At 39.4% G+C, this 27,776-nt stretch overlaps 1 protein-coding gene across 1 annotated transcript; it reads left to right on the forward strand.

Annotated features, from left to right (window-relative positions):
• Positions 1-401: 401 nt before the first annotated feature.
• Positions 402-27,603, forward strand: musk (muscle, skeletal, receptor tyrosine kinase). The gene is made up of 17 exons (XM_069677092.1): positions 402-483; positions 6,279-6,405; positions 7,161-7,312; positions 7,472-7,599; positions 7,836-7,977; positions 8,126-8,250; positions 11,448-11,607; positions 12,120-12,126; positions 13,883-14,146; positions 14,279-14,472; positions 15,766-15,789; positions 15,918-16,006; positions 21,185-21,352; positions 21,447-21,622; positions 21,706-21,897; positions 24,277-24,425; positions 26,903-27,603. The coding sequence occupies exons 1-17, from the start codon at positions 402-404 to the stop codon at positions 27,601-27,603; spliced, it is 2,880 nt and encodes a 959-aa protein (XP_069533193.1).
• The last annotated feature ends 173 nt before the right edge of the window (positions 27,604-27,776 follow it).

Genomic DNA, 27,776 nt, shown 5'->3' on the forward strand with positions numbered 1-27,776 from the left:
TGTGTCTTCATTTCAGTTTTTGTTGTAGCTTCAATGACACAAATGTGAATTAACCTTGAATACCTTAAATGTTCTGTGGTTAGATGAATAAACAGTGGACCGACGCTGTTGTGTATTACTGTAACTCTTCAGCACAAGCTACAAGAGTGAGTGACTGTACATGAGGACAGCAAGCAGCTGCCGCTGTCCATCACAAACACACACACACACACGCAGCAACGTAGTTGGTCCCTGCACAGAGCTCATGGCTGTCCCTGGCTAAGTCACAGGCAGACACACAGTGTAGAAACACACCAAGTGATCCAACAGAAGCGCCTTCTTACCTGTCATGGGAATCTAACCAAAAGCTTATACCGTACCTGTTAATACACTTTGTGAGGAGCGATCATTCAAGAGCCAGGATGAAGATTGTGGAAGCCATTTCAGTTGTCAAGATCCTCTTTCTGCTAGTTCTGGTCACCTCAAGTTATGGGATACAAAGAGGTACGTGAGGTTAAAATATGCTTATACTTTATGAGCTATAAATGTATTCTTAGCAAAAGTTGTCAAAATGGTGTAATCACATTCAGGTATTGTATAAATACAGGTTGGATTCTGTGTAAATCATAGACGTGTCTTGTGCCAAAGATATTCTAATACCTATCGTCACAAACTGAGTTCACAAAAACAAAGAAAAGATAAACAACATAGCCATATATTTACAATATTGGGCTTTTGTGTCACCTTCCCTATGAATGTGTAGGCCCACATACAGTATGTGTAAGTAAATACTCTAAGCTCAGTAGGCTGAAAACTAACAAAGTCAACATAGACAGGTTTAAAGAAAATAAATACCATGAGGAGCATCCACTATTCTTGCCTCTGTACTTTACCCTCTCTAATGAGGATGAAGGTTGAGTTTCCCCAGATACGTAGCACTCAGATAATCTGTTTTCCAACACATCCTTCGGTGAAAACGAGAAGGTGTTTATAGGCCTACATAGTGTAAATGTGACTAAATCTATATCCTTCCTACACTTTGGCATATCCTCTCTGCAGGGTGTTGTAAAGGTGGTTAAGAGCCTGCTATTCGTTCTGCTGTTCTTTTCAAATTTCTTTTCCTACTATGCCAATATTTTGATTCACAACATCTGATCAGAACCTGTTCTGTGAAGTGGGCACCAGATGTTATTTATTGCTGCATTGTATTGAGTAATAAAATGTAACTTCATTAGTTGTATTCAACATGTTGTCCATTTTGCTCTTGCCATGTAAAAGTAATAGCGAAGGAAAGAAAACAGGTCCAGAAATAATTACAAATGTTCATCTTCTGGGCCTTTAATGACGGCACAAAGTTCGACCATGGTCTCAGAATTTCAGGACATGAGATGGGTATCAAATGCTGGCACAATGTTACAGTCACATGCATAGGCCTGCAGAGTAGATCTTTGACATACAATACATGTTTTATAAGTACAGATGTACTGTGCATGCTGCTGCAGATTGGATCGGGGAGACAGCTGGTGTAGATGCTGTGACATTCTGCCAGGTTAGATATCGTAGGTGGGGTTGGTGAAGGGCTGGGCTTGGCCTTGGCAGACGACCTGTGCTACGGGTCGTATGTCAATGTTTAGAAGGCTGGAATATGGATGGCATCCTTCTCGTTGGTCCAAATCACTGAAGGCATCTTGTCAACAATAACTTGAACAGTGAATAATGATTTAGCTATCAATCATGTTATTAGGGAATGGATATTCTACCATAAACAGGAACTACAGTACATGAAGTATAGAAAAAAAGCTGATATAGAGGATGTTTCATTTTCTCTAGATATATTCAGATTAATTGCAGTTTTGTCTGTAGCTACCACTTTTATCAAACAAGGTGATGAGTCCTTATATGCTTAGTTACAGATTGTTGTTTTATGGACACAAACTTAAGACTATACAGGAATAAAATACTTTTTTTTTAACGTCTGTAAATGTAATTCTTATACAAATAGTCAATTGGTCACTAGTTTATCACCTTGGCTTTAGTTTTTACAGAACAGTTCTAACTTGTTAGCTGTGTTTCCTGTGTTGTAGCAGTTGTAGCTGTGTCCAGACATTACTGCACTGTACCAGCAGAGGAGAAAGGTCTGGTTGAACCCTTCATAATTCTGCACTAATGGGAAAAAGCTCTGGGTTGTTTGTATTTCTTCAAAACAATCACAACCGTGTTGGGTGGTACTAAGCCCAGGATGATTCAAGGATGGCCTTGGAAAATAGTGTCAGAAAGGGTTTGGTTGTGTTGGAACATTTACGTGGGAGGTGAGCCATGGCATTAAAAACAGCTCTCCTCAAAAAAAGTATAAAATATTAAACAATGTATGTCACATTGGGATACAAGTAGTAAGGCCTAAAGTATAACTTGGAGATTGTGCTTGTTTCACATATTCAGAGTTTTGGGAACTTTCTCCCTTTACGGAAAGTGCAATTCATTAATGTTAAGCTTTACCAACATTAAATGCCTAAAGTTTATCTGTTTTAACTAGACTTAAAAGGAGCAGCCAAAGATGAGCAAAGTTTGGCTTTAAAACAAGTTAAATAAAGTTGATTGAGCACAGTTTTACAAGCTGCAGTTATAAATGATGTAAAGCAAAACTGGTGTGTAAAAATACAGAAATGATATTATTTTTTATAAGGCCTGGGTCAGTTAAAAAAAACAAAGTTGGATGACAGAAGATGATTTAATTTCTTCTGTCCTGCTGGTTTTCTTTTGGTTTGTTGGATTTAATTTGAAATAAATGTGAGCAAACAAATATAACATATTATAACTGATCAGTGACAGCATAAACCAAACCAATATCACACCTCTTTTAGTGCAGTCAACAAGTAACCATGTAGAATTGATATTCTCTATACAAATAATTATGTATTTTATTATTACCCATGTATCCATGGGTAATAATAAAATACAACTCTACTGTGAGCCAGTATTTCTGTAAAACATGCTGTGGCAAGACAAATCAAGACCTCTTGTGCATTTAGAAAGACCATGATGGGTTAAACAATCTTTGATTAAGGCTGCTCAGTATGTGTGTGTGTGTGTGTGTGTGTGTGTGTGTGTGTGCACTGAACATCTACAACAATAGATGACTACCTTTCAGACATCTGATCCCCTGACATGTCAGTAGAACAATTGTGTTTGCTCTTGTTGTTCGACCACAATGGAACCTTCAAGTAAAAAAACAAACAAACAACAAAATCAAAACTTCTATCTGGTCTTCATGAATGAGAGAGCGCACTGGTAACAATTTGACTTTAAAGTATGGAAAAAACCTTGAGGAAAAACTGCAAACACCAAAGGAACCAAAGGATGTTATAAGTTAGATGCTCTAAAGCAGGTCATTGTTACGGGTAAGCTAATGAGTTAAAGGTTAACAGAGACCTAATGGATGCAGGAGGAAATAAAAGGCAGAAAAGATGCATATAAGGTTTGAGTGAGAAGGATTAATATAGTAATTATTACAGAGAAAATAACTGATTCATAGATGGCATATTGTAAAAGACTTAGTATGAGGTAAGCTGGAAGACAGATAGGAACATAGTGTCTGTGTCCAGTGTATACAAGGACATACATATCTAGACCTACACACAATGGTAAAGTGCATCAAAAGTTGCAAAAGGCAGTTTTATCTCATCCTGCACACCAGCAACGTATAGTATTTTTATGTTGTGGAATGGACAGTCTGTAAAGTAAATAAAAGGAAAGTAATTAACAATGAGAGGGACTTGGTAAGGATTTTCTTTGTAACACATACAGTAGTGGCCAGATGTGATAGACCTACTCCTTACTGAAGGCCTAAACAGCATTTTGTCAGTTCTGGTTTCGAAACAAAATGAGAACCTTTCACACGATTGAGTGACAAGGCTCTCTTTTGCTCTAAATAATGGGATAAGATTTAAGAAGGGTCACAGTAAAAATTGTATTATTAAGATGTGGTCCATCTGTTACAGTAAAATAATGAGGAAAAGGACTCAACTTTACCTGCCATGACAGTAACAACATCAGTAAAATATGTCTTCATCCACAATGAACAATTAAAGTCTTTTTTTAAGTATATATCAAAGTTTGCCATGTTAAACCATGTTGGATGATAAGACTCACTAGCAGCTCTGTGAGGCTACTTACACACAAGGTTATATTGAGCAAATAGCTAATGCTCATGCTAACATGCTCAATACCATTAATGACATGCTCGTGCTAACCAGGTATGATGTTTACCAAATTCACCATCACAGATCAGCATGTAAGGATGCTAATTTAATAAAATAAGTACAAAAAACAAAGTACAGCTCAGTTTTATGGTCACATCCTTGCTGCATTTGTCCATAAACCAAAGTATTTGATAAAATTGAAGCTCTGACCTGATGACTTGATGAAAAGTCAAAGGATCATGAAAAGTTAAAGTTTGTCATAAACAAAGTTCCATCTAAAACTTGCTGGCTTAAAAGTCAGGGGATCACTAACACCATTGGAAACCATCCCTTGGGTACAATACATGTCTGTAAAGAATTTAATTTCAACCATCAGAGTCTTTGAGATATTTCATTAAAGTTGTGGATCAATGTTGCCATCCATAGAGCCATGTTGCCAGCAAGGCTAAAAATAACATTTTGGACTGCATACATGAAATGACTTAATATGACAGGAACTGGAAGGATATTTCACCTTACTTTAACCATGGCTAAATTTGCCTCCCAGTTTTTAAAACCACGGATTAACCTCATGTCAGGGTTACAGTTTGATTTACAGTTGTCACTCCTTTACAAGCCAAACATCAGCAGTGACCTGGGGTTGGGGGGAGGAGATGTTTGTCCTTATTGTGAAATCTTTGTTTCACAAGAGACAAACAAGCATAATGTCCTTCATCCTTTCCTCTTTTCTCTCCATCCCTTTGACCCTGCTCTGTTGTTTTCCTGTCTTCTCTCCTCTGTTTTCTATTTTGCATCTTCCTCCCCTTAGTTCATAAAAAGTTTAAAGTAACCCTGATGTCTCTGATCAAGTTCCAAAAAAACAGTTGCTGCTCATGTGCTACAACTGTCTTCTTCCATACCCTTTCCCTTTTAACATGTCTTCTCTCATTTTATTCCCTCTCTCCTTTTTCCTCCTCAATATATAAACACAGAGTATACAAATAAATATCAGATTTTCTTACTAGTACTTATTGCTTTCCTTTCCTCTTGTCTGAAAATAATCCCTCTACTCATTTTTCCAACATTTCCCTCTCAAGATTGAGGTTGGCTATGTAGATGAAGTAAATATTGATCACATCTATATTGTGGATTTATCTGTTTTTTATCATAGAGATAGAGCAGATGGTTTTAATAACTGCCATCAGTGTACACAGAACTGGTTATATACCCACTTTTAACAAAGACCATCTGCTGAAATGAGATAGTGGAGAACAATGTGTGCACTGAGGATGGAACCCGTCTTTGAACCTGGAATTAAAATATTGTTGTTTCAACAAGAAAACTCAAACCTTCAGGGTTCAACAATATGTCTCTTATTCTTCACTCCTTTATCCCCACCTTATTTAAAGTTGCAGATTCCCAGATTCCCAAAGGCTTCGGATATAACTTTTACAATACACAACTTCTCTCTCTATCTCTCCCTCTCTCTTTCCTGCAGGGTCTCTCCCCTTTCTCTCTACTCACGTCAAAGCTGTAAAAACCTAAAAGCCCCTGATGTAGCCTCATCAGTCGATAGCTATAGCTGGACTGTGAGTGACTAAAACAAATGAATCAATCTAAAATAGGAATGAAAAAAGGGCAAGAATGCAAAATAATTTGGCTGAAAAGATTCAGCTGGTTGCACTTCTGAGAGCTGGACTGTAATGTGACACATGCTCAGTTTTCAAGCCTATCTCTCATGATAGAAAACGTGTGTATTACTGATTACGGTTTCTACATTTGTGTAACAATGATTTAGCCTAACAGCACATTTATTGCCAGTGCTAACATAGTGAACCATATTGTGTAAAATAGTGTACAGAAAATCAGAAAGTCAAACATCAACAACCTGTTTTGAATCAGAAATAAATTAATTCTCCTGAGGGGAAATTCGGTTGCTCTTGTACAAACAAGAAGCATGAAGAAATATAAAGTGGTAAGAATATTTGAAATATTTGAATTTAATTATATAAACAAGTGTACAAAACAATATATAGAGAAACAGGAATAGAATGCAATAAAAATATAAGCAGGAGGGATAATTAAAACATTTTTGTTTGTAACAAATGTTTTCTTTCCCAGCTCCTCGGATCATCACCCTGTTGGAGACAGTGGATGTTCTCCTGGATCACAATGCCACCTTCATCTGTGAGGTGGAGTCCCGTCCCGCTGCTGAAATCACTTGGACAAAGAATAACCACCAGATAATGTAAGTTTACACCCAAGGCATTAAGCAACTAATACTCCAGCAGGTTCTTTCAGGAATATACCAATCTTCAATGCTTTTCTGTTAGGCATTTACTTTGTATCTTTATTTTTGTAACACTGAAGCAAATCAGGCTATTTGCAACTCAGCTATGTTCCATTGGCAAAGACTTATTAAAAAAAAAAAACTTCCCATTCTAAGTTTATTGGTATTGCTTTCATGTCTGTTTGTTTTCTATTGATCAAGTAGGAGTTCTTTTGTCTCCTTTGCCATTATGGCTACCTGCTATCAACTGACATGTCAGAGTTAGCTGCTTAGCATTGACTTTGCTAGGCAAGCTTAAAACGAGTAAACAACTGCTATATTTAGCCATCATATGGCTGTTATTAAAATACATTTATAAAACATCAATTTTCATTATACTTCTTTATATAATCTGTTATTTTTTAGTAAACCATCAAGGGTCAGTAACATGCTGATTGCTTATTTTGGCCAAGGGCTAACTTTAGGCAAATTTTAATGGTAGTAATGCCATTGTTAGCTTTTATTGGCTAACACCAGCAAGACCGAAAAAAGATAAAAAATGTCTGTTAATGATAAATCCTTGGATAAATTCAGTTTTGGAGGTAAATTACAGGCTAACAAAATATGATTTAATGAGTGTCCATACATACATTTTTATTAATTTAAAACAGTTTAAAACGCATATATGTAATGGTCCCTTTTGCTCACAGTCACAGTTTTTTGTCTTGGTTCAGGTACTATGACCCCCGGTACATCAACAGGGAGCAGGGACAAATGCTAATCATTCCTCGTGTAAGAGAGTCAGACAATGGAGAGTACTGCTGCATCGCCAGTAACGGCATCGGAGAGCCAGCCAAGAGCTGTGGAGCACTGCAGCTAAAGATGAGTATGTCTGTCTTAGGGCTGGAGTCTGCTCAATCTTGAAACTAAATCCACATTTTTAAAAGGAATTTCAGATGTTATGATTCTATTCATAATCACACACTCACAGTAGCATTGAGACAAAAGACTAAACAATCTCTTTTCTTGTCTTTCTCTGCATCAGAGCCACAGATCAAACGCCATCCTACCAATGTAACCCTTCTGGTGGAATCCAAAGCAGTGTTGCCCTGTGTTACCCTTGGCAACCCCAAACCTGATGTCACCTGGCTCAAAGATGATGAGCTTATCAAGGTATGGACTTTTTTTTTGTTTTTACGCATTCAACAAAAAATGACAGGAAGTTGTTTTTCATTACATTCAACATTTTACAGCATCCATTGGCACAAAGTCATTGTTGAAAGTATAGTACAGTGTTTCTGTCTACCAGGATTGTGATCAGGTCTGGTAAAGTGACCATAAAACCCTTCTTTTTGGCTTGTTTTTAAATATCAATAAACCAACAGAGCATACCTTTTTATACCTTCCAGATCAGTGACCGTGTTACCATTCTTGACTATGGTGCATTGAAGATACATAACATACAGAAGGAGGATGCTGGACAGTATCGCTGTGTGGCCAGGAATAGCTTTGGTTTGGCCTTTTCAAAGCCTGTCACCATAGAGGTACAGGGTATGTATGTTAATGTGGTTTCACTTTCTGCTAAGCATGTACATATGTACTTGAAAAACATATGTAACTCAAAACCGTGGAATACAATAGTTTAGGTGTGTCAGTTTTTCTGTCTAAAGTGTCTGTCTATGCGTTTGTGTGTGTTCAGCCCCAGCACGAATCCTGCGGGTTCCAAAGGAGAAGAGAGTAGCATATGGCAGCCAGATTTCACTGGAGTGTAACGCCACAGGAAATCCAATCCCTACAATCATCTGGCTGGAGAATGGGAATACTGTGAGTGTTCAGGTTCAGTGTGGGTTTTTTTTGAGAAATTGCAAAAAGTGTTTGGGTTTTGGCAAATATGGGTTTCTTATCAGTCGTTTGTGAGGCTTCAATATGATTGTATCACTAAACTACATAAATATCCCCATGATGGACAAAAATTACATTTCTGCAAACAATTCAAAATTAATATCACTGTTTACGAGGGGAACTCCATCCCTCCTTCCATCCATCCGTGTCCTGTTAGCCTCAGTCTGTAATTAATGCTTGTGATCTGTCCTATAATTCTCTCGTCTCTATCACAGTGCTTAAGTTTAGCTCAATGTCGCTCACCACTGTGAGCATCAGAGACATTTTTATCACGTAGCTGACATTTTGACACATTGTCAGCTGCAGAGCCTTACATAATGGGAAAGCTGCGACAATAATGGACTGGATGGCCGGGAAAGCCAACACATGCATTTAAGTGTGATGAAATACTCACATTAAGTTTTTCATGTTGTAGCATACAGCTGAGATAAACTACTGCTTTTAAGAACACAATTGGACTAGTTTATAATTATTAAGGAAACTAATTGCTAATATCTGCAACCTCCACATTAACATGATGCACTTTGTGGAATCAGCAGCAAACAGCTACCTACCAGGGCTGAAGAAACAACAATGGACTGTGAATTTAAAAGATAATCCATGATTTGTTCAGCACCGATTATCTGGCGGATCTCTTGTTTGGTGTCAGATGTTTAGTATTGCTGAAGCAGCTGCACATCTCCAATAGACCTATTTTCTTTGTAAGGCTACTTCACTATCTTTACTATACATTCAGTCATGTGCATGAGCAAGGGCAAATCGGGAAACCAAGACACTGGGAACACAAATTCACAAACAGATCCAGTACTGCAGTACAACAAATAAGAAACAATCCACTCATCCCTTGCTCTCTCTGTCTCCCTACGGGTCTCTCCCCTTCACACATGCATACACAGTCATTGCACTCTGGAGATTGGCTGTGAGATCAGTGATATAAACAGCAAAGGAATTCTCATTATGGTGACAGAGGATTGAAGAGATTGCTTTCCATTTAGCCAGTGATTCACAGTGTTATCAGCTTTAATAGGGAGTGAGCACAAGGGGTTTTAATGTGTTTAATGTTTTTTTTTTGCTAACTGTTGACTTGTGATCCAAGGACTCTGGCTAGCTGTAAGACAGGCGAGCCATGTTGTGGTCTTACTTGGACGTGTATCTGTTACACAGAACACATGTATGTTGAGGTCAAGAAATGTGACTAAGAGAGATAAACTTAACTGGAAAATATTTTGTGTCTCTTGTATAGGTCTTGTTAGAAACTGTAAGATAATATAGTAACTCCTAATTTACTTCTTTTTTTTTTTTTTTTTTTACATCATGGACTTATATTTTACCACCTTAAAAACTTTAAAGAAGTCTTTTTTTAAATCAGGCAGCACACATTTTTTACTCATGCTATTGTGGGCAGACATACATCACATAATGTCTGACTATTTAATAGTTTTGGGTGCTAGCTACAATGTAATTACAGGCCCTTAATGCTTGTAAATAGTGTGTCTGTGTGTGTGTGTGTGTGTGTGTGTGTGTGTGTGTTTGTGTGTGTGTGTGCTTGTGTGTGCTGAATAAAGTGACTCTGCGAGCTGCTTTTCTGGCAGCTTGTTGAGGTCATTAATTTCAGCGTGGCTGGAACAAGCTTGTCCTAAAAACAGGCGCTGTCTCACACAACCTCAAATATAGACACGTCGCACATGAGCACCCTGACTCACACACAGACTGCAGACTGTCACATAAATCATTTATATATGTGTGAGCGTGAATACAGGGACTAAAAACAACAAACACATCTTATCTGGCTACATCTGCCCAGTGTGAATACCAGAGAATTTTTAAATCTTTGAGATGATTACAAGTGCTAATATTACTGCCACGTTTTTATGCACTTAATTTTACCAGCTCAACACCCATGGGACTATTTTATGATTAGAGTTTGAGGACTTGACACATTCAGTGTTACGAATTGTTTTTAAATTCATGATGCCATTTTGACAGGACAAATTTTCCTATAATTTGCAATAATCTGCTTGATGCAGAATGTTTGCACACAACTGCACAGCATTTTGACATTGCTGTCTGTTTAAAGATGGAAAAGTAATCTGAACAAAATCTGTTTCTGCTCCCATTTTGGTAGGCAACTAAATTTTGCATTACTGGTGGGTGTGGTCTTAAATGTATAGACTCTTACTCTGCTTATTCTCAAAGGTTAAAGCTCAGTTTTTTGGCTCGATTCGAGTGACTTTGATCTGAATATTACCAAACAAACACAGCCTTATTATCCTGGACCATAACTGTTAACACAAGACAACAGTATTTGATAAGCTTTAGATTTGTGACCAAGTGTTCAGCAGACAGACTTCAGCTACAGGTTCCAGCAATGATTTTGGAAAGTCTGCTTTCAGACATGCTGCTCAACTTCATGGAATCCTTTACAACACATCTGGAGCTTGATTAGATTTGGTTTCCTTTAAGTACTTTGATGTTTTAGAGAACTCACTAAGGGTGCGATGACATGATTTGGCCATGATGGTCTGAATTGAAAGAAGGCATGTATTGACCTCATAAAGCCATACAGTTAAGGCAATTAATGTTTTTATATGAACAACTTTGTCCAATGTGTGGTGAAAACACTACAGAGAACGTTCTGCCAATTCTGCAATATCTCTTAGTCGTATTGCATCTGGTTTTATGCTATGAGATTTTACTGTTTTGATTCAGTCTCACATCTCATCCACACTTTTTATCAGCAGCAGGCACCTGTTTTCATTTTTAAAAAGCTCTGAAAAATCCAATGTGCACATTGTTCACATCCAGAGATAGTTAGCAGTTGGCTGGTGGACAAATGGAGCATCAAGAAGCTATAGAGCCAGATATTTATCTTGGGAAATGATAGAGACAAAAACAAAGATAGAATGACAGAGAATATTAGAAATAAATTAATTATGTGGCCTGAAATACAACTCCAAATGTTTAAACAGGCAACTATTTCCTACAATACAACAACTTTATAACACATTATATTGTGCTTTGAGGTTGTTGCTGCTGCCCCCTAGTTGACCGAAACAAATATACTCTATCAGTTCTGCATAAGACAATAATTCTGGTTGTTGTTGTTCTATTTTTTGTAGATCTCAGGTGCATCAGTTGAAGAGACTCTGACAGGAGAGATTATACTGTCCATTCTTAAAGTGACGGTGAATAAACCAGCCCTGTATACATGCCTGGCCTCCAATAGACACAGTGCCGGAGCCAACACTGTCAAGGCAACTGCAAGAGTCACTGTGGCAGGTAAAGACACACTTCCATTCACATTTGACACTGAGGTATCTCAGTCCAGCAAATAGCCATAGATACTTACAAAGGCCTCTGTGTATATGTCAGTGTCAGGGGGTTGCCTCAGCAATGCTAACTGTTTCATTAGTTGTGTTTTGTGTGTCTTCAGCTGTTTGTTGTCCCCCCATTTGGTCGATACCTCAACCAAACTTGCCCACACACCCACTGACCATAGTCACCTAAAAAAACACACCTCCCCTCCTCCCTGACCACACACACACACACACACACACACACACACACACACACACACACTCACACACTGTCCCTCCACCTGGTTGTCCCTGGCTCTCCTCACAGCTTGCTATGAGTTGGTGATAGAAGCACCATGGTTGGTTTTCTCTTTATACTGAGACTGATTTTTGTCTTTTTTCCTCCTCTCATTTGTCCACCTCCTCTCTTGTCACCTTTTCTCCTGCTTGTGTTTCTTCAACCAACATTTTCTGGATATTGCCACTTCCCCATAGAGTGGAGGTAAGAGAAATTGTCTATGCCTTGTATCTTTATACTGTTTTTTAAAAAGTTTAAAAAACATGTTTTATCCCAGTTGAAGTTACACAGCCATTTTTATACATGCACCATAACCACTTTGTGTGAAGAAACGTAAGTGCCGTAGCTTTCTTTGGGTCTGTTGAATATAACAATGCATTTTAGCTTTGTCAGTAAACCCGCAATACCAAGAGGGAGCCGGTCTCACAGTCACCCATATGGTGAGAGTTGAATGTGAACTTTGCTGAACGACAACACACAACCCAGTCACCACATCTGGACTATGTACAGGAAAAGTGAGTGAGGGAGAGAAGAAGATAAAGGAGGAGAACGAGGAAATGTTGGCCTTTAGATGCCTGACGAGAATTTCTGAAATAAAAATAAAGAAAGAGACAGAGGATTGCAGGTCAGAGACTGATAAAAGGATCTAGCTTGATGGTTAGAGCTTACATGAGTTGCCAACTCATGACCACATCTGGACCATATATTTATAGGATGTTGAAGCAGAGAGTCATGGAGAGAAAGTAAAGAGAAGGAGGACATGGTTGGATGATGTGGTTAATAGATTTACAGGTCAGCTTAAGTTTGATGGTTTGACTTGTACTCTGCTGAAGCATCAACCTCCCCATGAGGCAACATCTGGAGTTTGTAAGTGCTGCAGTACACAGACAGGCTGAGAGGAAGGTGGAGTGAATGCTGTCAGACAGACAGGCAGGAAGAAAGACTGTAGATATGAGGCAGACAGAAAGAAATGTGGATTATATCTGTGCTGGAAGAGGAACATACATAGTAGGCCGACACAATGGGAATAGGCAGGATTATGTATGTATGTATGACTGATCTGTTAAAGGTAGAAAGACAGGATGCCATTTCATATGAACCTTCTACAACCTGTTTCTAGTCCAACATCAGGGATATTTTTAAGAAAAGAGTCAAGTAAATACATGGATGACCCTTTGACCTTTGTATGTTGTGCACACACCTCAACAAGAGTTCGCTAACTGTCAGCCAGAGCAGCTAAAGATTGGTTGCTCCAGGGACACATAGCTGGCTCCTACTCCTTAATGTTTCCCTTTTTGGGGGAAAATACACATCCAAAGAAATTACAAATGGTTCCAGGCAATATTATTACAGACGAAAGGCAGTGCCAAGCATGGCTCACTTGCTCCCAGTGTGTTGAGGGATACCTACTGTAAATGCCCATTACTCACACACTGTACCATTTCCCGTACTTTTGGGTAATTAAATAGCATGTTGTCTGGACGCTTTCAACTACATTAATTTCTTGAAATCTTCCAGTATATGTATGCAACTCAACAGAAATTAATTTACTTGGCAAATACATTTTTTGAATAGTAACACAACTTTACCCAGGTCTAATTTTGTTATCACTTACACCGATGAGCCAGTACAAATGAGTCACATGGTCTAAAGAAATGCAGGTCATTGGTGAATCAAATTGCTCAAACATGTGAATGCGTTTATGTGTTTCTATGGTTTAGTGTTGTTGATAGATGTGTGACCTGTCCTGGGTACAAACATCTCTCACTCAGTGGAATCTGGGCTCCAGTACGCCATGACTCTGCAAGGAATAAATGGGTTTAGATAATGGATGTATGGTTCTTTCGAATGGAATACTTTTCAAATACAAAGTGTTGCTGGGGAAGGTTAAAGCAATAAGCAATGAGACAATTGTATAGTTGTCTCTACAAGTATGGTTATTTATGTCTTCTCTTCCCAGACTCTACAAGGGCGTCGCAGGCTACTGCAGCGCATATCGTGGAGATGTGTGCCGCAGCATCCTGCAGGAAGATTTGCTGGTTTTCTTTAACTCCTCCCTCTCGGACCCGGAGGACATGCAAGAGTACCTGGTTCAGAGCTGGTGGACCGAGCTGGAAGGACTCAGTATGCTGTGCAGCCCTGCGGTGCGCTCACTGCTCTGCCACTCCTCCTTCCCTGATTGCAATCCATCAGGGTTAGGACCTGCCCCTAAACCTGTCTGCAGGTATGTGTGTCTTAGTTTCACTTATTAACTTTGATAGTTAAGTATAACAATGCATATAAGATGCTATGAAGAAGTAGGGGAGTAAATTGAAGTGATAAAGAAGTATAAATGTCTTCCCCCTTTACATAACAGAGAACACTGCCTGGCAGTGAAAGAGCTGTACTGCCATAAGGAGTGGTTGGTACTTGAAGGCAGCAGCTCAGTCCAGCCTGGCCTCTTCAGCTCTGTCACTGGGTCTAACACTCACAGTTCACTGCTGCCCAACTGTCAGGCCTTACCAAGTCTTCATGCAGACCCTGATGCTTGTACACATGTCCCTTTTGTAGGTAAGTCATCCTTTACCGAGACGGATTTAAGTTTCTTCCATAAAAGCGTGCATATTTACAACATTTAAAGAGTGTCTTAATTGCCACACACAAAGCATCCATATTTTCATTCCTTTACATCAACATTTTAGGGACTCCTCTGAGGAGGTAGTTTGCAAATGGTTTATATGCAAGTGTTGTTATTTAACTTAGAGTATGCAATGTTAAAAAAAAAAGAAATGTTTCTGTTTTTGTTTCTCGTTGTCAAAACCACTGATTAACATACTGAATTTGAAATGGTAATCTTAAAGATCTCAGTTTTGTTCTCTTTGGCGGCACCTATGGCGATAAACGGTATTTGCGGGAGCAAACTTCCTGGATATCCAAACAGTGTTGCATGTGTGATGTCCGCGGTTGTAACTCTTGATTTTTCTTGCTGACAGTCGCTTTCCTTTTTGTTGTTTGCCTTCATCTGAGTGTCATGTTTGTTTCTTTTTCTTTGGATTTTCACTTATTTTTGAAGTTGTATCTGTAGTCATCAACTACACTTGCAGAGGCTGGAAAAGCAGCACCTTAGCTCCGCCTACCCTCTCTGGCAGACCAACCACTGCTGGGTGATGGAAAACACGTCACTAACTGGACGCAACATTTTTTCTGCAAAAGTCACCACCGACACCCAGTCCATAATGCAAAGGCTTTCATCAGTGGGCCATGGGTTTAATCACCATTGTGTTACCTCATTTGGCGATAGATAGTGACTTAACAGACATTTATTTAAATGAAAATCTTCGAGATTATCACTTTAAGTTACATTGACCTTTTTTTTTTTTCAAATGGCTTTACAAGAATATGCTTAACCTTACATGTGTTAAATCTGTGATACAGGAAGAGCACAGCAGTCTAGCATAAAAACAGACAGGAACTGGAGCGTTATGTAAAAGGAAAGCAGGAGTTGGCTGTGTGCACTCACTTGTATGCCGAGGGCCAAATAAAGCCTGGCCTGCTGTACTTCAGGTCATTGATACTGATGAGGTCATTAAGAGGGTTTAACTAGCTGAGCCAAAATATACAGCTACAGTTGTGTGTGTGTTTGTATGTGTGTGTGTGTGTGTGTGTGTGTGTGTATATGAGCGTGTGACTTGAGTGTGTGGTGTATGCCTGCAAGCGTTAAGGCATAACAGTTTGTATGTTTGCTGAAGTCATCTAAAAACTGTACTGAATCAACCCTCAGTGCAGCATTTATTTCTCAATCATATACTTTTTACTAAATAGCGGTTCATCCTCTGATATTTATTTTCATTTGTCCTTTTTTAGACATCAAGCGAGATCAAATAACAAGTAAGTGCCAAAATGCATATTCAGATGTTTTTGTATACAGTCGTCAGAAATGATCTCAGATGGACATTCGAGATTCATTTGTTAAAATAACAAATTAATCCAAAATCCATTCTGTTTGGTATCGACAGCAACATGTTACAATGACAGAGGCCGTTTCTACCAAGGACGCATGAATGTGACGAGGTCTGGGACACCATGTCAGTCATGGAGCCAACAGGTTTGTGTGTTTGTGTTTCTAAAGCCATGACGTCACATGCATTCTGTGCTTATAGGAATGTTCTCAGGTAGCAAAATGAAATATTTACTGTCACGCATGCTTGAAATTATGGCTTCGTAATGTCCTGACAATCGCAATCAACTTAACCATGAGAAAGATAAAAGGTAAAAGAAGACCGGCGGAATGCTGAACTGTGTTGATAACACTACAGGCTTTGACCAAAAGGCCACCAACAAAACTAATACTTGTTATTTTGTGGGTGGATGTTCAGTTTTATATCAAACATTCCTGACCTCTACCCAGAAACAGAAAAACATTGAAAAGTGCTTACAAGTGCAAACACAATCACACACATGTGCTCACACTGACACACACATACTCCCTGTGGCCCAAAAGCCTCTTTATGTTTTTATGGCTTTGCTCAGTGAGAGGGTCTGTTAGGGTGAACTGTTACTACTCTCCTGTGCAGTGTGCGTGTATGTGTGTGTGTGTGTGTGTGTGTGTGTGTGTGTGTGTGTGTGTGTGTGTGTGCCAGGTCAGCAGAGAGGGAGGGGCTCATCATGTCACATCCTGCCTCTGGAAGCAATTAGCTTTCACACGCATATGTAGCACAGACTCCATCACACACACACACACACACACACACACACACACACACACACTCTAAAATGTTAGGTTCTCTCTCACACACACAGACATGTATGTGGCATTGAGCGAATGCTTGCTTTTTAATGCGATTTACAAATATTTGCACATTCTCTCTCGTCTCTATTTTTTTCTCCACACAATGTTGGCTCACACTTTCATTTCACAACACATTGTGTTTTTCTGTCTCACGCACACCCCAAACCTTGTGCACATTAGAGCTTAATGTTGGAAAATATGAATACTATATCCAACAGAGTCTCTGACATACAAATATTTCCTCACAAGGACAATGATTTGGTTTCCCGCACTGGAAGAATTATAAGCTCAATGACCATTTGTGTCCCCTTCATTGAACATAACATTACATTTGAAAACACATGATTTCCTGTCTCCTTCTACTGGTTGATGGGACAATGCACATGTTGCAGTATACACATGTTTCTATCTATGTTGTCAGGAGAACGCTACAGCACTGATAACAATGCATTTACTTTTAATTTGACACTATTTCATTGTCTCCTCTTACATAAGCTGTAAATGTTAGCAAATGTCTTACATGCTCTACTGTCTTACAACCTAAAGTAGCGACTTAACCTAGCAGTTCATATATGGTTTATTCCTCAAGGGCGAAGGTTATGTTTACAAAAGCCCAGATAGATCCACTCTGTAGTAACCCCATGGTGTTGTATTTGTTACTGCTTCTATAAGGCACTTGTAGCAGAATATCATTCAGCCATCAAATTAATATTTAGGACCTCTTGCAGGATTCTTCCTTTAAAATGAGTCAGCTTGATGCATTAAAACTCAACTAATTCATGAGGCTAACATTAGCTTAATTTCCATGCTAGCCACATGCAACTTGTCTTTAATCAAAGACCCTTTGTTGTAAATAAATAAATAAATAAAAAATACCAATTTACCATTGCCTTGGTGAGCCTGCTGCCACCAGTGACCCGGCCCCAGATAAGCAGAAGATAATGGATGGATGGCTGGAATAAAAAATACCAGGAAGGGGGTTGGTGGCCTTAAAACGTTTGGGAACTACAGGCCAAGAATAAACTCAGAATATAAAGTTACTGAGAAGATAGAGTGACATCAGGTTGTGAGAACGTAGCATGTGCTGCTCCCAGGAAAAACACATATGTGAAATAGCTAATGTGCTGACCAAATATAAATTAAAGGAGGCTGTAAAGCATAATCATCAAAAAATAATCCCATCCTGTTTCAGTTCCTGGCCAGCTTCTAAGCTTTCATTTCCTTTTGTGAGTTTAATAGGCTACTAGCATGATTGGGATCATTTCTGCTGGAGCAGTTCTCCCAGAGGTCAATGTGAAGCTGATTGCACCATTTTCACTGAGGTACACACAGAAGGTTAAAATCATCATTCTCCTTTTCGAGAATATGTGTTGAAAACACTGATTAATGATTTATTATTTTAGACTACTTTAATTGAGCAGGTCAGATTCACTGTTCAATTGCACTAGTAAGCCCATTCTACAAAAGTAAAACAAAAAAGTAAAAAATATCCTACCTTCTACATGCAACATCCTGAACTATTTCATAATAGGGTGCATATGTGTTTTTCTATGTGCATTCACAGCTAATATTGTAATAATACATAAGCCATGTGTGAGCAAGATGGCAGGAAAACCGATAGAGGTAGAGAAAAATGACAGTGCGTGTCAATCTATGACGATGCCTTTTCTTGTGTTTGAAAATGTACACAAAAATTGAATGAAAACCTTTAAAGTGAATTGTGTCTTTCAACTTAATTTATCCCTCTCTTACATGAATCATCCCTGGTCTATGACTCCTGGTGTAATACTCTTGGTGAATTTACAGTTGAAACTAGAGGGAACCTTTTACCTGCCTTCCTGCTCCGCTAAAGCAGCTGTTCCTAATAGTTTTAACAGTCTGTGGCGTTTTCCTAAAATCTGCAACATAAGATCATACAGTAATGGTTTGGTCTGAAGTACCTTGTACACATCACAGAGCAGATGTCTTTAAGCACACTTTAAAAAAAAAAAAATGGATATAAATATTCAGCACTTATGAGTCCTGTAGGAAATGAGTACAAAACTCTTCTGTTCCATATGTCATATGTTCCCTGCATAGTAAAATCACCTTCATGTCCAGCACATACTAAACACATATGTTACATATTTTGTGCATAGTGTGAATAGTGTTCTATTTTGTGCTGAGTCATGGAGACATACTGCAGCCAAACTCTGATTCACTTTTTTGTACAGAGACTGTTGAGAAACGAATTTAAGTTATAGAGAAGGACGATAACTACTGCATGTGACTGCCAGTTATTACTTTACGTGAGAAGTTAACTAACTCACCTTTCATTCTTGCAAGATATTCTCTTAAATCTTTCTTCTGTTGTGGTATTATGCATCATCAGTGAATAGCACACTCACTCATTTTCATTTTCTACGTGTACATTAAAGCAGTCAGTCCTTTTTTATGTTGCCCCTTATATTTTTTGATGACTGTTACACTTTTTTTGATATGAAAACGTTTTATGAGCCTCTGGTGTTTCTAACAAGACCTTTTTCATCAGAAAACACAAGTGTGGCATATCAAGATGCTGATTAGACAGCATGATTATTGCACAGGTGTGCTTTAGGCTGGCCACAATAAGAGGACACTCTAAAATGTGCAATTTTATCACACAGCACAACGCCACAGTTGTTGCAAGTTTTGAGGGAGCATGCAATTGGCATGCTGACTGCAGGAATGTCCACCAGAGCTGTTGCCCGTGAATTGAATGTTCATTTCTCTACCATAAGCTGTCTCCAAAGGCGTTTCAGAGAATTTGGCAGTACATCCAACCGGCCTCACAACCGTAGACCACGTGTAACCACACCAGCCCAGGACCTTCACCTCCAAGATCGTCTGCGACCAGCCACCCAGACAGCTGCTGCAGCAATCGGTTTGCATAACCAAAGAATTTCTGCACAAACTGTCAGAAACCATCTCAGGGAAGCTCATCTGCATGCTCGTCGTCCTCATCGGGGTCTCGACCTGACTGCAGTTCGTCGTTGTAACCGACTTGAGTGGGCAAATGCTCACATTCGATGGCCTCTGGCACTTAAGAGAGGTGTTCTCTTCACGGATGAATCCCAGTTTTCACTGTACAGGGCAGATGGCAGACAGCGTGTATGGTGTCGTGGTGGTCACACCAGATACTGACTGGTTTTCTGACCCCCCCAACCCCCAATACAGTAAAACAGCACATTTTAGACTGGTATTTTATTGTGGCCAGCCTAAGGGACACCTGTGCAATAATTATGCTGTCTAATCAGCATCTTGATATGCCACACCTGTGAGGTGGATGGATTATCTCATCAAAGGAGAAGTGCTCACTAACACAGATTTAGACAAATTTGTGAACAATATTTGAGAGAAAGAGGCATTTTGTGTAGATAGAAAAAGTATTAGATCTTTGAGTTCAGCTAATGAAAAATGGGAGCAAAAACAAAAGTGTTGCATTTATATTTTTGGTGCCTGTTGGCACCTATGTCCAATCACACTTTTTTTTGGCACTTACTGAGTTCATCCTCCTGTCTCGATCGTTGCTTGTGTTGTATTAACTCTCAGATGTAGGTCTCTTTGGACAAAGCATCTGCTAAATGAAATTGTGACATTGTAACATTGTAATATTGCCTTCCGTTAACCATGCAGCTTTTTTGGGACTTTGTGGCAGCACTGACAAACTATGTCATCCTGCCAGCAGGTGTGCTGGATCCGGGAATTTTAATACAGAATATTTTGGAATATGACAAATAACCTTTATTGTCGTTTAGCGATGAGGAATGGTTGCTATTAACATTCTTGGCACCAGTGGGAAACCCACTCCATGAGGACTTTGCTTCATGCATCCAGCTACTGCAGCACATGTGTTGTACCAGCCTTTTCAGCTCATAACTTCACATCTCCAGGGATAGGTTAGACCAGTGCTCTTTCGAAGACCAAAGCTTATGACACACAAAGACACCAGATGTTCAGTGTTTGAGTTGGCACTCCAGATTGCAGAAACCACAGTGCAACCCCTCATGTCCCTCGCTGTATAACATTTTATACCCTCTGCAGCTATTAAACTGTAACCTTACTGTAGACCCTAAACAAGACCTTAAAAATTAAAGTACTTGAAGCTTCTTAGCTTCTTTTTTTGAAGGGTCTGAAATTTCCTGGAAAACTTAAATGTGTCTCCATGAAAATCTGCTTGTACCTACCCTTGAGCATTCCAGGAAAAGGATTTTATGGACCATGCTGATCCCTCAAGAGAGATCCAACTCCAAAGTTTTACTCAAGAGCACCTCTAAATCCACAGGCAGGATTCCAGTTGAAAGAAGGAACTGCTAATTTCTAACATGACATAAAGCCTTTAGTGCCCACGCCCTGTTCCTTTTATATTGCATATAACATTTATAACCTTTTTAACAAAAGGGCAAATGTCGTCCTTGCTGATTTTCTCTGTTCTTTCTCCCCTCTCTTCCTCTACCCTTCTGTCTTGTCCTTTAGGTTCCCCACCAGCACCGGCTGTCTGTGGATGTCATTCCAGAGTTGAAAAACTCAGACAACTACTGTAGGAACCCTGGAGAAATAAGTGACAAACCCTGGTGTTACACCTCAAATCCCAACATACGCTGGGAGTACTGCACTGTGCCGCAGTGTGGGGAGACCATTATGGTACCAGGTACTACTTTCATCTGTCTTGTGTCCCTTTTAATGCCTAACATTTACTGTGATTTAATGTGACTGTCTGTGTCCGTCAGTGGTAAAGCCAGAGTCAGCAGGCCCTCATCAGACCTCTCGCCTCCCTCCCATGGCAGTGTCATCTCCAGCTTACTCCATGTCTGTCATTGTCATCATCCTAACTTCACTTGCAGCTGCGGTCTTCCTCACCATCGTCATCCTCGCCTGCCGCAGACAAAGGAAGCAGTGGAGAAACAGGAAGAGGTGACATTCGGACAATATGCAAAGCTCTGTGCATCCACCTTTGTGTGCACCTTTCTTTTCATCACTCTCTTTGCTATCTGCAGAGCGATGGAGACCCCAACGCTGAGTGCCCTTCCATCAGAGCTCCTGCTGGATCGACTCCATCCCAACCCCATGTACCAGCGGGTTCCTCTGCTGCTAAACTCAAAGCTGCTGGCACTCGAGTATCCCCGGAATAATATCCAATATGTTAGAGATATTGGAGAGGGAGCCTTCGGACGGGTTTTCCAAGCAAGGTGAGAAATGAAGAGAGAGGTGAGAGATGAAGCAGAGGGGAAAGGGTAAATGATATAAATTGCAACATTTCTAACTTCGTCTAACTGGGAAATAGAAGAAGGAATAGAGTAGAAAATGAGGAGAGGATAAAGAGCCTTTCACACATAAGAGAGATCGCACATACTACTATTTAATCATGATAACAGGGGTCTAACATGAGGATGTTTCTCAGGAAAAGGAAGTGAATGAGGTCAGACAGGCTGCAGAGTGGGAGATGGGTATAGAGTGACTCGACAAGGCCACTGGTCATTCTGAGAACTGCTGCGTCATTTGCAAAGTCACAAGGGGAGCTGCTTCAGGTGTCACTTACACTTCATACTGACCCTGTTCACAGCAAGACACGAACACTTTAGACTAATCCCGAAGATCACACTTAATACTAGACTATGTGTCATACAGTAGTTGCACTTCTAAAATGTCCGAAATCTATAATACGGAACACTTACACACAAAAAACTATAATAACACCAACATCTGTGTAAAGTTTGCTGTTTGCTTCTTCACCACTTGTTTCCATATTTATTATTTGTAGATAAATAATCTACCTTTAGCATGACTTTTCAGTTACTGAAAGCAATCAATAACTGAGAACCACTGCAGCCAATTTACAGTGTAGCTTAGATGATGATATACAGAGATACAAGTTTCTCTAACTTTATAAATCTCAGCAGGATTAGACTTCAACTCCTCCTACACATGTCCCACAGCCCTTTTACCTCATGATCTCTCACCAGTTGCTTGTGATACTGGCAGCCTTTTACAGTACTTTCACAGTCTTTTCTTGAAGACGTTCATCATTTTGCACTCAGTTGCAAACATGGAAAATGTCAGAAATTTGTCAAGAATTTAAATGTTTGGGAAGACCTAATTGCATGTATGGTGACTTGTTTTCAAAGTGCAATATTGAATTATAATAAGTTGATTTATACAGGGCCAGGATTTAAAGACATTTCATATTAGCCTTTGCTGAAGTACACTGGATACTAACAGCTGCTAATTTGCATTATATCAGCCGACACCACACACTTGCCTATTGTCCATCACGCCATTGAGTGCAGTTTAGAATTTTGACCCACTGTTTGTGATGTTGCATAAATATCACTCATAGATGTGCAGAAAGTACATAAAAGTACATTCAGCACTGTATTATAGATGTTAATGGAAATTTCACACCTGCATGTAGTCATGCAGATCCAGGAGATGTCCTTCAAGCTAGCTGGTAATCCCTTAATAAAAACTGGAATGGTGCAGCATATGGACACCCCTGGGAATATGTCAGACACACACACTCTTAGACTCACACATTTGTAAACTATAAATGTGACCTACTTTAAAATGATTTTATTAATTTAACTTGGCCTCTTTAACACTTTCTGTTGGAAGTGACACAACCAAGATATTACTTTTTAACATCATCCTTATTCTGAGAGTCTAAAACTCAAAATTGTCCTCACAAAAGTCAAAGTACCTGTTTACAAACGCACACACACTGTACATACTCATGCACGCATCAAAGGCCAGAAACAGGAAACATGAGCAAAAAACAAAAAAATAATTACTGCTAAGTAAAAAAAAATCTGTTGTTTTTTTTCCTGTTTAGGCATGCACTCAAGGGTACAGAAAATCAAAAATCAAAAATCACATTTACACATTTCACAGATTCACATATACCATACACACACAACCTATACAGAAATATATAAAAACTACAGGAGAAAATATCCTCTTCAATTACAGACGGGACTCAATCTGTAGTTTCCCGGTGTGTGTATATGGGTGAGTGTGTGTTAGTGACTGTGAGCGTTTCAATATCAGAATCAGAATCTCTTTATTGTAATTGTACATGTACAACGAAATTGGATGCAATCCTGTCAGTGCAAACATCCAAGGTAAACTGTAAAATTATTTAAAAGATATATATACTGTATGTATGTATGTTTGCATAGTTTTCTATGGTCGTGCTAAAAAGAATGTACCCTTAGAAACAACATGTTAACATTAGTTTGCCCCTCTAGACAACACAGAAGGTGTGTGCATTTGTGTGTGACCGTGACGTTGATGCATGTTTCCTCTAACCGGCATTTACAGTCCAATGAATAGTTGCATTTTTTTGCAAGGCTGCTTTTTAGTTGACTAAAAATGAGACAATTAAATCACATGGCTCAGAAAATGAATTAGTATAAGGATTTTTTAAAAAGATCATTTTTGATTATTGAAGAAGCAATCCCTTGAAATGAACTTTTACAATCCTTACAATTTATCTCCTTTTTATGACGACTAACTGAGCATACATACATTGTCTGTGTTTGAATATTTTTGTGTTCGTCTGTCTGATGCAGGGCACCTGGCCTGCTGCCAATGGAGTCTTTCACTATGGTGGCTGTGAAGATGCTGAAGGAGGAGGCCTCTGCTGACATGCAGAATGACTTCCAGAGAGAAGCAGCCCTAATGGCTGAATTTGACCATCCGAACATCGTACGACTCCTAGGTCAGTGCCTTTGTATGTGGAGAGAGAGAAGGCAAAAATCAGATTTCCAGAGAGGCTACCCTAACAGCTGGATTTTATATTGTACAAATGCTTAGTCAGTGTCAGTAGTGTGTTTGTTTGAAAGATAAGAAAAGTGCAAAAACAGATACAGGAACACAGAGAGAGAGAGAGAAAATAAGAGCTGCTGGGGGAAAAAAAATCCATATTTCTAATCCAACTGTTGTTGGTTGAGTTGCCTTGTGGGTAATGGCTCTGTTGTTCTGTTTTTAAAGAAAAGTCTTGGCAAGTAGATAGTTTATTTTGCTCTTGCTAATTAACTTAGTAAGGAAAGATAATTATTCTGGAATTTACAGTATGGTTAAGGTATGGTGACCGTAAAGAAACTAAAAGACTAATTTGAACTCTTAGTTTTGTTTTTATGGAATCAGAGTAGATATTTTGGCTCACATCTTTATCCGGGGCCAAACAACAAAACATTCTCATGTTTTTTAAAGTGTCTCTTTTATTTTTGTATTCGTTTTGTTGTCCATTTGGAGAAGCTTACATACACTGACAATAATATTGCTGAACCGATGATGATGTGATTGACGTGTAACCATGACAACTATAATTGTTATCTAAAAACCAAGGCAACCAGAAAGCCTAAGAGGCTTCAAGCAACCTCCTAATTCACCATTTAAAGCTGAAGGTAGTTTATGCAGCCAAACTCAGACACTAACAACTAAAGTCATTTCTTCCATATCTTTTTAATGGTGGTTTTAAAAAACCTTTAGATACAGACAAGACTGTTTGGCCGTAAACAAGTGCTGCTTAACAACTAATGTGCCTTTGTTGGCCTGAGTGAAACAAATGTCCTCTATTAACGCTTATCTACTCTAATACAGCCTATCTAATCTAATACAAACAGCTTGCATCCCAATATACTTCCAGGGAGACATTTAGACACACAACATACTGTCAGTGAGTAAAAAGAGTCAGTGGTCAGTGGCTGTGCTAAAAGAAGATGGTTTGCTTTGCCCCACTTTATGGCTCCAGTGGTTGTGAAATGTTGTTACGTCAACATTAAAAACAATGAGACTTTACAGACAAACTACAAAATCATATGTCCTCTGTTCAGTGTTTTAGATGACTCACATGTAGCGTGACACACTGAAACACTAAGGTCTTTGGAGACATGACACCAGAGTTGATTTGATTATTTAGTTAACCTCTTACTACCCTCTTGTCTAATAATATACAGAAAATCATGTGTAAAAATATGTGCATCATCCGTGACATGCATGTGTCAAAATTAGAGGCGCCATATGTCTGCATGTCATTATTTAGCTGCATGTGTGCAGGCCGGGGTCCATGTGTTCTGTATATTTAGCGTATCAGCTGTGAGGGCTACTGTTGAACTGCAGTCCTGCTTGTGTAGACCCCCCACTTCCCCACACTCGCACACAAACCTAAAGAAGCAGTAATCGGGATTTGTCCTCTTAGGATATGTCCCACTGTGACCCACAGGACATGAACTCACTGAGCATGGCCTCCAAACCACATCACAGTGAAATGTTATGTATCACTTTCTAAACGGCTTTCCCCAAAATTCAGCCAGAAATATTTAGTACTTTGGGGACCTTTGTTTTGTTCTGTGGGTTTAAACAAAGTCTGAAGGAGTTTGAATTGACAGGTCTACTGGCAGGTCGGTGAGGTTCCCATTCAGAAACAGAAGCAGTGAAGTGCACTAAATCAAAATTATGATTGTGGCCAACATGAGTCAGTGCACTTCAGTATACTGACCACAAACGCACTAATCATGGGCTACACTGAAAAGAAAATAGACACAATCTGCAAGGGCCCGAACTAAAACTGGCTGCAGAAAGAGAAACTGAAACCACTGTCTGATCCAAGGGGGGTATTTTTCTTTCTGTTGGCAGACCTGGTAATTTGTTATTATATTTTCCTCAGGGCCATAAAGTACTCATAATGTGGAGTCAGTGTGATGCCAGGTTTTATGAATGGCACAGCTACAACTTATGCAGGGCTGTTGGGGCTCTGCACAGCATGCACAGTGTGTGCTTTAATTTCTCTGAGCAGCACACATTGGAAAATGCTTTTACAGGAATGCATAGATAAACAAGCAAACAGCAGCTCTTTTAAAAAGGTAATGAATATATGTAGCAAATAAAGTAGAATGAATATGTTGGACACAACCCTCTGACCATAATCTCCAATGTCCTATTTATTTAAGTCTATATTTATGTTGGGCTGCAAACTTATTTACCTTTTTCAGTGAATGAACTCATTGTAAGTTACTGTAAAAGAAATCAAATACACTTTATTGAGCACACATTAATTATGTCACTGATGCGTTTATGTGGTCGCATATTTGTGTTTTTTCTCTCAAACCTCTGGTGGAAAAATGCAGAACTCAGAAGTATATTCTGTATGTGAAATATCATGAAGTAAAATAGTCTGTATGCTTTCCTCCCCAGGTGTGTGTGCGGTTGGTAAACCTATGTGTCTGATGTTCGAGTACATGGCCCACGGTGACCTCAATGAGTACCTGCGTCGACGATCTCCCACACAATCTGTGCGCACCCTCAGCTGTGCCAGCCTGTCTGGTCGCAGTTTTTCCTTGGAGCTAGAGGCAGTGTCTCTCTCCTGTACTGAGCAGTTATCAATTTCAAAGCAGATTGCTGCAGGAATGGCCTACTTATCAGGGCGCAAGTTCGTCCATCGGGACCTTGCAACCAGGAACTGTCTGGTTAGGGAGGAAATGGTGGTGAAGATTGCAGACTTCGGGCTCTCCAGAAACATCTACTCAGCTGATTACTACAAAGCCAACGAGAATGATGCCATCCCCATTCGCTGGATGCCCCCAGAGTCTATTTTCTACAACCGCTACACCACTGAATCGGATGTGTGGGCGTATGGTGTAGTGTTATGGGAGATTTTCTCCCATGGCATGCAGCCGTACTATGGTATGGGACATGAGGAGGTTATTTATTTTGTGAGGGATGGTCACATCCTCTCCTGTCCTGAGAACTGTCCTCTGGAGCTGTATAATCTGATGAGGCTCTGTTGGAGCACTCACTCGTCAGACAGGCCCAGCTTCAGTAGTATACATCGGATACTGGAGCGGATGCATCAAAACACGTTAAGCGTGAGTGCTGAAACTGAGGCTGACTGCTAACCTGGAAACTTTTCATAAAAAAAACGTTTGTCCCTGTGTCAAAAATAAAAATGACATGTAGTGATTTGGTGCCTGAAAACACACTTTAAATTACCTTGATGCCTTTCCCTGCTAACGTTTTCCTTTCAGAATGTTTACTTATCATAAACACATATACACACGAGACTTATACA

Source organism: Semicossyphus pulcher, unplaced genomic scaffold (assembly GCF_022749685.1).
Source record: "Semicossyphus pulcher isolate SPU_LCO1_2020_fin unplaced genomic scaffold, fSemPul1.0.p SCAF_28, whole genome shotgun sequence".
NCBI lineage: Eukaryota > Metazoa > Chordata > Actinopteri > Labriformes > Labridae > Semicossyphus > Semicossyphus pulcher.

Excerpts from the sequence above, each read along its gene's own strand:
- musk (XM_069677092.1), top strand. The coding sequence starts at position 402 with ATGAAGATTGTGGAAGCCATTTCAGTTGTCAAGATCCTCTTTCTGCTA. Across the intron at positions 6,406-7,160 it reads AAGAATAACCACCAGATAAT|GTACTATGACCCCCGGTACA; the intron begins GTAAGTTTACAC and ends GTCTTGGTTCAG. Across the intron at positions 7,978-8,125 it reads TGTCACCATAGAGGTACAGG|CCCCAGCACGAATCCTGCGG; the intron begins GTATGTATGTTA and ends GTGTGTGTTCAG.